The sequence below is a fragment of the Buteo buteo genome, chromosome 12 (genome assembly GCF_964188355.1).
Source record: "Buteo buteo chromosome 12, bButBut1.hap1.1, whole genome shotgun sequence".
NCBI lineage: Eukaryota > Metazoa > Chordata > Aves > Accipitriformes > Accipitridae > Buteo > Buteo buteo.
In genome coordinates, this window is record NC_134182.1 from 32649412 (window position 1) to 32661032 (window position 11621).

An 11621-nucleotide genomic window follows, 5' to 3' on the forward strand; every position below is an offset into this window, starting at 1 on the left:
GCTCTTATTTTGCAACATTTCCTGTGAAGTGCTCGCCCCTGTCCAATTTTCGGAGGGTACTTGGAAGGCTGTCGACTCCCGCACAGAAGGCCGGGAGCAGAGCCGGCGCGGTGTCGCGGAGGGGTCACGGTTTCCCAGGCTTCCTGTTTATTTTGGGAAGGGGTCACCCGGCCGGCCGGCCGCTCTGCCTACACCCCGGGAAGCCCCCGGCCACCGCATTCCTGCCCCCCTCGCCTGCAGACAATTGCCGACTGTGGCTCGCAATGCAGAGCACCAAGGCAGGGTGTAAATGGGATAACCCGACATGCCTATTTACCCAGCCTGGGGATAAGGGGCGGAAGCTTTTCCACATCAATTGCCCTTTCTTCTGGCATCTGGAAGTATCTCTCTGAAGTTTTTCTCTTCGGAGGGTAGTAACCTCTGAATTTCTCAAGTATTTCCATGATCTTTTCCTCACTGCTTTTTTCCTACTGCTACTTGAAAAGAGGGCGTAAAGTCAACCGCTCAGTTAAAAACAGAATTGTTTCCTTTTTTAAGGAAAGCATGCAATTTTTGCTCCAAACCGCCTAGGGGAGAGCCCACCAATGGAGCAGAAGCTGTAGCACCCAGGCTCTTGCTCACACTGCGACTCCCTGGTAACTAGCCCTGCCCAAATTTTGTAGAACAAAAAAATCATAGCAGAATAGCAGCATACACAGCATCTCCATATTTCGGGAGATATCCGTGAACTAATGGCACACCAGTGTCCTGCTGCAGCTTCCTTTTCTAGGCAGGCTCTGCTTGGGTGCCTCGCAGCTCTTCAGAAGTTAACACCACAACTCAGCTGTCTTCAAGGAGTTAATAAAAGGCCCCCGTGTATGGCAAAAGGCAGACACTGAGTAGCTGCTCGAGTCCCTCTCAATCCTCTGGCACGTCCTGCCTCGCAGGGAGTTAATGCGGCAACCTCCCTCCGGCCTCGGTGGAGTCTTTTTTCTGCCAGTGCTTCTGTCAGCTCCTGCCATCAGCAGGCAACTCCAGCTTGCAGGGCAGGGCAGCCGTCAGCACGCCGCCGAGGAGCGGCTCCCAGGGAAGCGTGCTCTCCTCCCGCGAGCACGTAAGCGCACATGGCTTTACATTCATAGTGATGCTCGTGTGAATAAAGTTATAAGTGATTGTAAACACCTGCAGGATCGGTGGCTTACCATGAGCCTGTCCAAAGCCTATTTATGTCAACAGGCTGTGCCTGATGATACTCTCGTTTGCATCAGTATCTTTTTTTTTTTCCCTATGGCACTAAATAAAACACTGTTGGATAGGGATTTTTCTTTTTCTCTAAGATTTTTCTCTTTTCAGTGTGCCATGAGGCTGGTGTTGGAACCAGCATCAACGTGAAAGCAGAATATCACCTGAACTGCTGTTTGAAATGTACATCTCAAAATCCATGCATAAAAGGGTGGTGGTGCGGCTTCATCTTCAAAATGATGGACCGTTTTCAATGAAAATCAAAAGTTTCGGTGTTCCTAAAATGGCGACCAGTAGCTCGCTCTTACAGGCAAACATGAGCAGCTGCCTACAGGCAAGATCTGGCAGTTGCATTAGGGGCTTCTGAACTGTTGGCAAAAATCACATTATCCTCACCTAGGCAAGAAGTCCACTGAAACCCGCATTCATTCAGCCTTCTGGAAAATCCTCTGGAGCAACCTGCTGTCTCCAGTAGGAATAAAAACAGCAGAGATGCTGTAAAATCAGGAGGCGCCTCGGAGTGGAGTCAAAGCTCCTCTGTTCCCACCTGAACTCTCCTCTCAGCACAGGCTCTACAAACATTATAACAAATATATAATGACCGCACTCCCGGCCGTGCGCTGGCGGAGGCTGTAACCTGCTGTCAGGTTCCTGCAGGTTGAGCTGGCACGTCTTGCTTTCAGCCACGATGGCACTGCTTCGATGGGGTCCTGGGCCCCAAATCACCTGCATCTGACCAAATCCAAAACTTCAGGGACTATTCCCTCTCAGTTCTGGGAGAGTAGCCTCCATAATTCATTACAGCTCAATGAAGGAGAGCTGGTAGCACCCTCCAGCATAATCACCCTTCCCACCTTGGCTCTGGCCATTTTGCTACCACCCTGCAGGACTTCTGCCCCAACAGAAGGATAGAAATAAGACCCACGGAGGAAGTGGCACAGATCTGCAGCAGGGGAAGGACGTGGGGCAGCCCTCGATTGGGAGGGAAAGGGGAATGCCAAGGGCGCAGGGGAGCAGGTGGGGAGCACTGGTTTGGACACAGAAGGAAAGGCAGGTCCCACGGAGGATGGGTACGTGGGCGAAGTGCAGGCTGGGGGCACAGTTCGTGGGCAAGGGGCTGCATGCAATCGCTGCTACCCACACGGAGGAAAGGTGGGCAGGAAAGCGGGTCCCTGCAGAGAAAGACGGCAAGACCTCAGAAAAATGCCAAAAAGCATGGGCTCGGAAGGGGCTCGCCATGTCATTGATGTGGGGGTGGCAGACAGTGTTCATCTTAAAGAGCTGCCCCGCTCTGACCTCTCCTCTCCCTTCCTTCCTTCAACCACGGCATTGGGCGCAACTGGGACAAGGCGAAGGCCTCCCGCACCGCGTTGGGGTCCCATCCGTGCCACCACGGTGCTCCTGGGCCAGGCACTGCCCTGGCCCTGCGTGGCCCCCATGCCCCATCAGACGTCCTCCAGCACTCACTGCTCCTATCTATAGCGTTGGCATGTCATAGCGAGGGGCGTTTCACAGAGATCGGGCACAAAAGGATGGTTTCTGTTTCCAAAAAAGAAAAAGGAACAAGAAACAAACGCATTATCTGTTCGATTCCTGTGCAGTTACTGCTGTAACAGTCAGCAGCTTTGAGGACTTTTTTTTTGTGATTTGATACATAAACCACATTTCCTATGTAGCACTGCCACTATTTTTTTATCAGCTTTTTGACGTTGAGCTTGGTAACGTGGGGGTTTTTTTGCCTTTTCCACCAGAATGAATTCAAAGGCGGCAAATGCGGCAAGAACTGAATACCGCTCGACTTTTCCAAGCAGCTAGTTTTCATTAGAAATAAAGGAAAATAAATACAGATCACATTTTCTGTCCTGCAGTTAAAAGCTTGCCACAGCTGAAAGCTTTGCTTTCTTCTTCCCCTGCAGCCTCACTCAGCTAGCACTCCAGCTCTGTTCACGATCTGAAATGTGCAAACACACTGTTTCTTGGCTTTCCACCAGTATATATAAATATATGTAATTTTTTCCTTCGGAGAACCTGGAGGCTAAAGCAAGAGGGCAAAGGAGTACGTGACTAAAACATCCAAACTTCCTCTTTCATAAGCCATCACATGATGAAGTGCAATTACAATTCCTGCCTTGTCCCTGCCAATTGCAGGCGCATTGCCTCACCCGAGAAACCCGGCTTCTCTCCCCCCCCCCGGTGTGTGTGTGTGTGTGTGGAGGCAGCAATCGCTGCAGCCGGCTTGGCGAGGCTCCAGCTCCGGGCTGGAGAAAGAGGGCAGTGGGTGGAAGACAAAAACAAAGATCTGTTTACTTAGCATGCATGGATAAAGCGTCTTTCCAGCCGGGGAGGGGAGGAGGGAAGAGAAACAGCTTTAAAGGACTTTGATGCAATGTGAAAGGAGGGCTGCTCGGGAAAAAGCGAGCCCACGTTAACCCTTGGCTCTCCGGGGACACGTCGGGGCCGGGCTCTCCCCTTCCCCTTCCTCCTGCCCCCCCTCAACCCCGGCCGGTACGAGCCGGGAGGGCTCCGGGGGCTGCAGCCGTGGCCGCCGCCCCGACGTGCGGGTCTGGGTCGGGGGCCGGGGCGGGTGTTTGTTTTGCTCGTTAACAACCCGGCGCCTCCAGGACGCCCGGCCGGGCGTCCAGTTGCAAAGTCACCCCAGCTGGAACCAGCGCCAGGGCCGGGCAAGCCCCCCCACCCCCCCCCGCCCCGCCGCGGGGTACACGGGCGGCCGCTCCACGCAGCCCCGCCGGGCGGTGCTGGAGGGAGCTGGGGTGGCGTGGGGGGGCGGCTGCTGCCCCCGCTCCCCGCCTAACCCCCCTCACCGGGCCGAGGAAGAGCGGCGGGGGGAGGCGGCGCTTGACGCGGGGGGGGGGGGGGGGGGCGGCGCGGCGGCGGCGCTCCCGGCCCCGCAGCGGCCCCGTCCGCACCGTCGAGCGGCTGACGGGCTCCGGGAGGCACCTCCCGGCGGCGGCGGAGGCTGCGGCGGACGTCAGAGCTTCCCCGGCCCCCGCCGGCCCCCGCCTCCCGCCCTCCTTCCCTCCCTCCCCCCGTAACCTACATAACGCCGTGGGAAGGGCGGCCCGAACACGGGCGTCGGGGGGGGGAGGGGGGTGTGTGGGGGGGAGCGGGCTCCGCCGTGTTTACCCTGCCCGGGCAGAGGCGTGCAGCCGGCCGAACGTGGCGGGATGCGGCCGGGGAGGGCTCGCTTCACCTCCCGTGGCTAAACGGGAAGAGCGAACACCGTCTTTTCCTCCCTCCCTTCCTCCCTCCCTCGCCCGCGCCCTGCGTTTCGGTGTGGATGCAGGCGGCGGCTGAGCGATTCGCAGCTTGGAAGGGGGACGGGGAAAACATGTCTGCAGGTTTTTCTTTTTTTTTGGGGGGGGGGGGGGAGGAGACGGCGTTTGCTTAGTCTGTGTGAATTTTGCTAATCTGCATTAGAGAACCGCTGGTTTGTGGTTGAAAATGACAGGAAATCTAGAACGTCCTATTTCCTGTGCACAATGACAACAGTTTAAAAAAAAAAAAAAGGGTAATCGTCGTATTTATTTAGAATGGTGCCTCCTGCCCCGCCGGGGAGAACAAAGCCGGGCAGCAGCGCGGGAGGGCGCCCGGCCCCGGCCCGGAGGTGGCGCTGACCGGCCCCGCGGGAGGGTGGCCGGGGCCCGGGGTCGGGGGGGGGGGGAGCCAGCAGCCGCGGGGCACCGCGCCGTGCCCAAGGTCACCGGCCGAGCGGGGCGGGGGGGGGGGGGGGAAACACGAACACCGAGCCCCGCACTGCGGGCGGCGCCCCACGCATCTCTGCGTCCGCGGGTGGCAGGTTTCGGCAGAGCCCCTCGGCGGCGCAGGAAACAGTGCTTAAAAACACCAATAATAACAGAAAAGAAGGAGGGAGGTGCGGCGCGCCCCCGCCCCGCGCCTCGTCCCCTCTCCGCTCCCACAGCCCTCCCCGAGGGCGAGACGGGGCGGGGGCGCGGCGCCCCCCCCCCCGTCCCCCGGCGGCAGGAGGAACCCCCGGTGCCGGTGGCGGTGCCGGTGGCGGGGGCGCGGGCAGGGGCCGGGGCCGCGATCGCGGCGGCGGCGGCGGCGGGGCGGGGGCGCCCATCGCGCAGGCGCGGCCGGCACTGTCGAAGAATCGAGGCGGCGGCGCGCAGAGGCGGCGGTGGCGGCTGGAGCCCGGCACGGCACGGCGCCGCCGCCAGCCCCGGCCCCGGCCCCGGCCCCCGCGGCAGTCCCCGCCCCGCCCGCCCCGCCGCGCCGCGCCGGCCCCCGCCGCCCCGTAGTAGCCAGCGAGCGGGGGAGCCGTGCGGGCGGCAGCGGCCGCAGCCCTGCGCCAGCCGCGCCGCGGAGATGCGCGTCCCCGCCGCCCTGTGAGCGCCGCCGGCGGAGACAGCGAGGGGAGCGGCGTCCCCCGCAGCGGCTCTGCCTGCCGGGGCGCCCGCCGCGCCCCGCTCCAGCGCACGGAAGAGGAAGGCGAGGGGGAGGGGGCCCGGCGGACGGTCCCGCTGCGGCCGCGGCGCCCGAGCCTCCCCGTCGGGACTCCGGTGGCGAGGGGCGGAGGAGGCGGCGGCGGCGGCCGGAGCCGGAGCGGGGGGCGCTCGCCGCTGCCCCGGGGCCGGGACATGTCGTCGGCGGCGGTGGCGGCTGCTTCCCGCAGGCAGTCGTGCTACCTGTGCGACCTGCCCCGCATGCCCTGGGCCATGATCTGGGACTTCACCGAGCCCGTCTGCCGGGGCTGCGTCAACTACGAGGGCGCCGACCGCGTGGAGTTCGTCATCGACACGGCGCGGCAGCTGAAGCGGGCGCACGGCTGCTTCCCCGAGGGCCGGGCCCCGCCGCCGCCCCACGCCAAGCAGCCGCCGCTCTCCGCCAAGGAGCTCCTGGCGCAGCAGCAGCAGCAGCTCGGCCACCCCGCGGCGGCGGAGGCGGCGGCGCGGCCCCCGCCGCAGCCCCTGGAGCGCTACTCGCTGGCGGCCGAGCGGCCGCCGCCCCGCCTGGGCGCCGAGTACGGCGGCGGCCGGCAGGTCAACGGCATCCTGGTGCCCAACGGCTTCCCCAAGCCCGAGGAGCCGCCCGAGCTCAACCGGCAGAGCCCCAACCCGCGGCGGACGCACGCCGTGCCCCCCACCCTGGTGCCGCTGGTGAACGGCGCCGGGCTCCCCGCCGCCATCGGCGGCCTGGGCAGCCGCGCCGCCGCCGCCGCCGCCGCCTCGCTGGCCGCCATCTCCGCCGCGCCCGCCCCGATGGCCGTGCCCGTCCCCCAGCAGCCGGCGGCGGCGGCGCAGGCGGCGGGGCAGGCGGCGGGGCAGCCCGGCGAGCTGGGGCACAAGCGCCCCGGCTCCGTCTCCTCCTCCTCCTCCTCCTCGGCCGGCGGCGGCGGCGGCGGCGCGGCGGGGGAGCACGACGGCGGCGCCAAGGAGAAGCGGGGCTCGGCCGAGAGCCTGCCGGCGGCGGCGGCGGCGGAGCTGGCCGCCGAGGGCAAGGGCCGGGCGGGCGGCGAGCAGGAGTGGCTGGCCAAGCCCAAGACGGTGCGGGACACGTTGCTGGCCCTGCACCAGCACGGCGCCCACACCGTGCCCCCCTTCGACAGCAAGTTCAAGAAGGAGCCGGGCATGGCGGGCGGCAGGCTGCTGGGCTACGAGACCAACGGCGCCGTGGCCAAGCCAGGTGAGGCGGCGGCGGGCCGGGGGGCGGCGGGCAGGGCGGGGCGGGGGGGGGGGGGTGGCCGGGGGTGCTGGCCCGGCGTGCGGGGCGGGGGGATCCCGGGCGGCTTCGGCCCGACGGCCGGGGCGGTCGGGTGGCCGCGGCCACCCGTTTCTGCGGTCGCACGGCGGTGACCCCCGTGCTCGGCGGCGCGTTGCGACTGCGCTGCCTTCTCACCCTCCTCCTCCTCCTCCTCCTCCTCCCCTCTGCCTCTGCAGGGGCCCGGGCCGCCCGGAAGAGGAAGCCTTCCCCCGAGCCGGAGGGCGAGGCGGGCCCCCCGAAGATCAACGGGGAGGTGCAGCCCTGGCTGCCCACCTCGTCGGAAGGGATGAAGCTGCCGCTGACGGCCACCCCCTTCATGTCGCCCCCGCCGCCCACCGCCTCGCCCCACTCCAACCGGACCACGCCGCCCGAGGCGGCCCAGAACGGCCAGTCGCCCATGGCCGCCCTCATTTTGGTGGCGGACAATGCCGGGGGCAACCACGCCTCCAAAGACGCCAACCAGGTCCACTCCACCACGCGGAGGAACAGCAGCAGCCCCCCCTCGCCCTCCGCCATGAACCAAAGAAGGCTGGGCCCCGGCAGGGAGGTGCCGGGCCAGGGGGCCACCGCGGCGGGCGGGCTGGAGCCCGTCCACCCCGCCAGCCTGCCGGACTCGTCCCTCGCCGCCAGCGTCCCGTTGTGTTGTACCCTCTGCCACGAGCGCCTGGAGGACACCCACTTCGTGCAGTGCCCCTCCGTCCCCTCCCACAAGTTCTGCTTCCCCTGCTCCCGGCAGAGCATCAAGCAGCAGGGAGCCAGCGGGGAGGTGTATTGTCCCAGCGGGGAGAAGTGTCCCCTGGTCGGCTCCAACGTCCCCTGGGCCTTCATGCAGGGGGAGATCGCCACCATCCTGGCCGGAGACGTGAAAGTGAAAAAGGAGAGGGACTCGTGACTGGCCCGCTCCCGCCGCCCGCCGTCACCTTGAACTCGAACTGCTCGAATTCTGTACATATCTATAAATATATATATATAAATATATATATATCTCCAAGACAAGGGAAATGTAGACTTCATAAACATGGCTGTATAATTTTGATTTTTTTGAATACATTGTGTTTCTATATTTTTTGAAGACAAAAGGTATGTACTTATTATAAAGGCATTTCTTCTAATTCTTTTCCTTTTTTTTCCTTTTTTTTGTTTTGGGTTTTTTTTTCGTTTTGTTTCTTTCCTTTTTTTCCCTTTTGTTATAGCAACTATTTGTTGTGCTTCCCTGGTGACAGTTACTGTTCAATGTAGGCTGTGACTTGCGCTGCTTTTTTTAGAGAGCACTTGGCAAAACAGAAATGCTTCTAGCTGTATTTGTATGCACTTGTTTCTTTTTTTTTTCTTTTTTCTTTTTTTTTTTTTTTTTTAAATGCCAAATACACTTTCTGACATTGTAAAGATTGCCTTACTGTCTGTGATTCCTTATTCCTGGCCCCTGTCCTGTAGAGCTGGTCGCATGCAGGCTTGGTCTGAGGCGGTTGGGGAGAAGAGTGGCTAGCCAAGGCGGGGATGCCCTTCGCCATCCCGCCGGCCAGGCGAGCTTAGGGAGCAGGAGGGCTTTCTCCCAGAAACGCGCGGCTCGGGTTGCGATGGCAGATCCGCCAGATCCAGTCCTAAATTCCTCCGTGTTTCTCAAGGGAAGTTGCCTCCGGAGTAGGATGTGGAGAGGTGTCCGAGAGGCGCTGTTGAGTTAGGGAGTTCTGGGTTGGTTTGGTTTTGGTTTGGTGTGTTTTGGTTGTTGGTTTTTTGGGGTTTTTTTTCCTTTCTTAAGGCAAAGTTGACCGCAGTTCACGTGATCAGTTGTAAGATTACAAAACTGCATTTATTCACCAATTACATACCATAACGTGGAATTTTGATAACAAACTTAATTATACGATTGGCGAAGGTGCCAACGTAGCACTGCCATCTTTGAAGGTCTTCAGCGTCACTTCTGGGGCTTTTGTGTCTTTGGACAAAGCTGGGGAGGTGGGGAGAGACTGTTTTTTTGGTTTTTTCTTTTTTGTTTGTTTTTTTTTTTTTTTAATTTTACTTTGATTTTCAGATAGCGCAGGTGGACTTTGAGTTTGCTTATCAGTCACCTCTAGTGCTGTTGCTGTTTGTTACTATCGCTGACCCGGTATTTCCAAGTAGTGGCAGGTACGGTGTGGTACAGTGACAGCAGTGACTGAGGCTCTGCCAGATTGCCTGCGGGCATATCAGTGACAGCCCAAATGTGGGTGGAGGAAACCTGTAATTTCCTTATTACGTGTGCTTGAAACAAACCTACTGCTATTCTTTGAAAATGAAAATATAAACTGGTTGAAATGAAAGCAATTAGGGCTGCACATAATGGCCCTGGCCCTGCCTTTTAAGCTACTTTGGAGAACTCTTTTGTAAAGCCACTTCTTTTGATCACGCTTCTGCATCACCAAGCAGACTTCTAAAATCAATAAATCATTGGTTACTAGAAATAGTTCGAGTCTTATAGTGATGTTTTTGTGCTGTTTATAGTTCGTTGGCAACGCTGCAGCTGTACGAGCCCTTCTGTCGAGGTGTTTATAACTCAGTTATAAGCGGTTGTTTCTGAGCAAAAGGGTGGCGAGGTCGTCCCTTCCCGGGGACGGGCTAATAAACACTTTCAGTATCGGAAGAGGAGGAGGAAAAGTCTGTTCAGCCGACTATAATTTGAAGAATTTTGGGTGCTTTTTAGTCAACTGTTCTTATTGTGATGATGTTCAGACTGCAATTTAATGCAGAGTAGATCTTTTTTGGAAGACTACTTTTCTTTTTTCTTTAAAAAAAAAAAAAGAAATGGTCATGATTAGTATTTGAAGATCAGAACTGCACATGCACAATAATTTTTTATGAAGTGTTTAATGAGCACACCCACTACATTGTGTTCCATATTACAGGTCAATGTAATATTAGATAAGGCTTGCATGATAAACAAATTCATTGAGTCAATATTACGCTTTAAAACTTATACCTATAGTCAAGATTGGTGTCTTATGTAAACACATTTAGCCAATTTGAAGAAAACGCACATTATATATATATATACCTATATATATACCTATATATAAAAAAAACAACTGTAAAGGATTCTTTGGAACCACTATGATCTGTGTAAATGTGTATTTAGGCACTTTATTAAAAAAAAATGGATTTTGAGCTGATAGATGGTAACAAGTTCTTCAAAGTTGCTTGGCATAATACCTCGCATGGGATGAAGCTCATGTTTTCGATTAAGGTGGTATCCCTACTCTTAAAAAAGAAGCAAAACCGAAACCCCAAAGCCTCCCTAAAAAGGCTCCCCCTTTTGCGTTACAAGGTGGCCCAGCTCGCAGCCTGCCGAGGGCAGGGCAAGACCTGCTCCTGACAAAGCATCCCCTTGTTTTGGGGCTGAGGGACGTTGGTGGGACTGGGCAGAGAGGGCCGTGAGGAAGCGCACCCTCCTCCTCCTCCTCCTCCTCCTCCTCCTCCTCCTCCTCCCCGGCGGCCGCCCCGCTCCCGCAGCTCTGGGACTCCTGGAGAGGATGGAAACTCCCTGCCAGTGATGCCAGGCGGTGGCCTGGGAACAATGTAGGTGGAAAAGAAATGGCTCGTGGTGGCTACGCTCGCTCAGCTGATGCTCAGCCCCCAGACCCTGGCCAAGTCTAACCTGCACCGTAGAACTTAAGAATGGCAAAAGGAAACAAAACAAACAAAACAAAAAAAAAAAGGGAAAAAAATTAAAATCTGAGGGTGTTCATACATAGCTCATTTTTCTCACATTCACTGTTGCTTTTTTCCTTTTGGTTGCTTTACTGAGTTATAAGAACGCTCTGGTGGATTCTCCCTCTATACCAGTTTACTACTTGCTGGGCTACTAGCTTTTTTCTTTTTTTTTTTTTATTATTTTGAAGTGCTTTAGCTGAAACAGTGCTACTGTTAATATTCCTTTTTAAACTTTTTAAAAGGTGATACTGTAACTTGTGTAGTATTAAAAGTGTTTTAATGAAGAATGTGTGATTTTTAATTTTTTTTTTCCAAACCTACTTCCATCCCTTTTTTTTTCAAAGATATTTCTTTCCTGGCTGATCACCTGCATGGTGTTTTTGTTGATAGCTGCTGAACTAACCTGTTGACATTTTTACATTATTTTTTTTTCTTCACTTCTGGAACTAAGTATAAGGAAACTAGGAGCTTTAAATACTTCTTGCATTTTTTTGTATATAAAAAAAAACTCGAAAAAGCTGTAGTTGCCCAAGTGCAGTATTTTTCAATTTTTTTTTTAATACTGTTTCCGACACGTATTTGTAATCGGGCAGCAGCGTGGGGCAAGACGGGGTGCGTGGAGCCGGTGGGTGCTGCCCCGCGCCCGGGTCCCGGGGGGGGTGGGAAAGGTGCCGCACAAGGGAGGCTTTGACCGCCTTTGCGGTGGCCTCAGAAAACCTGGTATGTTTGGGAGCTCTCTTTTTAGATGTGCTGTAAACCAGGCCATGGCAACCGTGTGTTTTTATGAACTAGCACTTCGGCAAACGGTATAAATACATTTGAGAGTGCTCTCTAGTGGTTTGTTATGTCAACAGAGCCCCTGGATCCTTTCCTTCTGCGCCCGGGCCAAGCCCTGCTCGTCCATCCCGCCGGTGGGGCAGCCGCTGTCGGCGGGACTCGACGGGACGGGACGCTGCTCCGGGGACTCCCGG

General features: G+C 57.4%; 1 protein-coding gene across 1 annotated transcript; it reads left to right on the forward strand.

The window, feature by feature from the left end:
* The first annotated feature begins 5699 nt into the window (after window positions 1-5699).
* Window positions 5700-10109, forward strand: IRF2BP2 (interferon regulatory factor 2 binding protein 2). The gene is made up of 2 exons (XM_075043262.1): window positions 5700-6885; window positions 7140-10109. Exons 1-2 carry the CDS (start codon window positions 5841-5843, stop codon window positions 7853-7855), a joined length of 1761 nt encoding a protein of 586 aa, XP_074899363.1. The 5' UTR covers window positions 5700-5840; the 3' UTR covers window positions 7856-10109.
* The last annotated feature ends 1512 nt before the right edge of the window (window positions 10110-11621 follow it).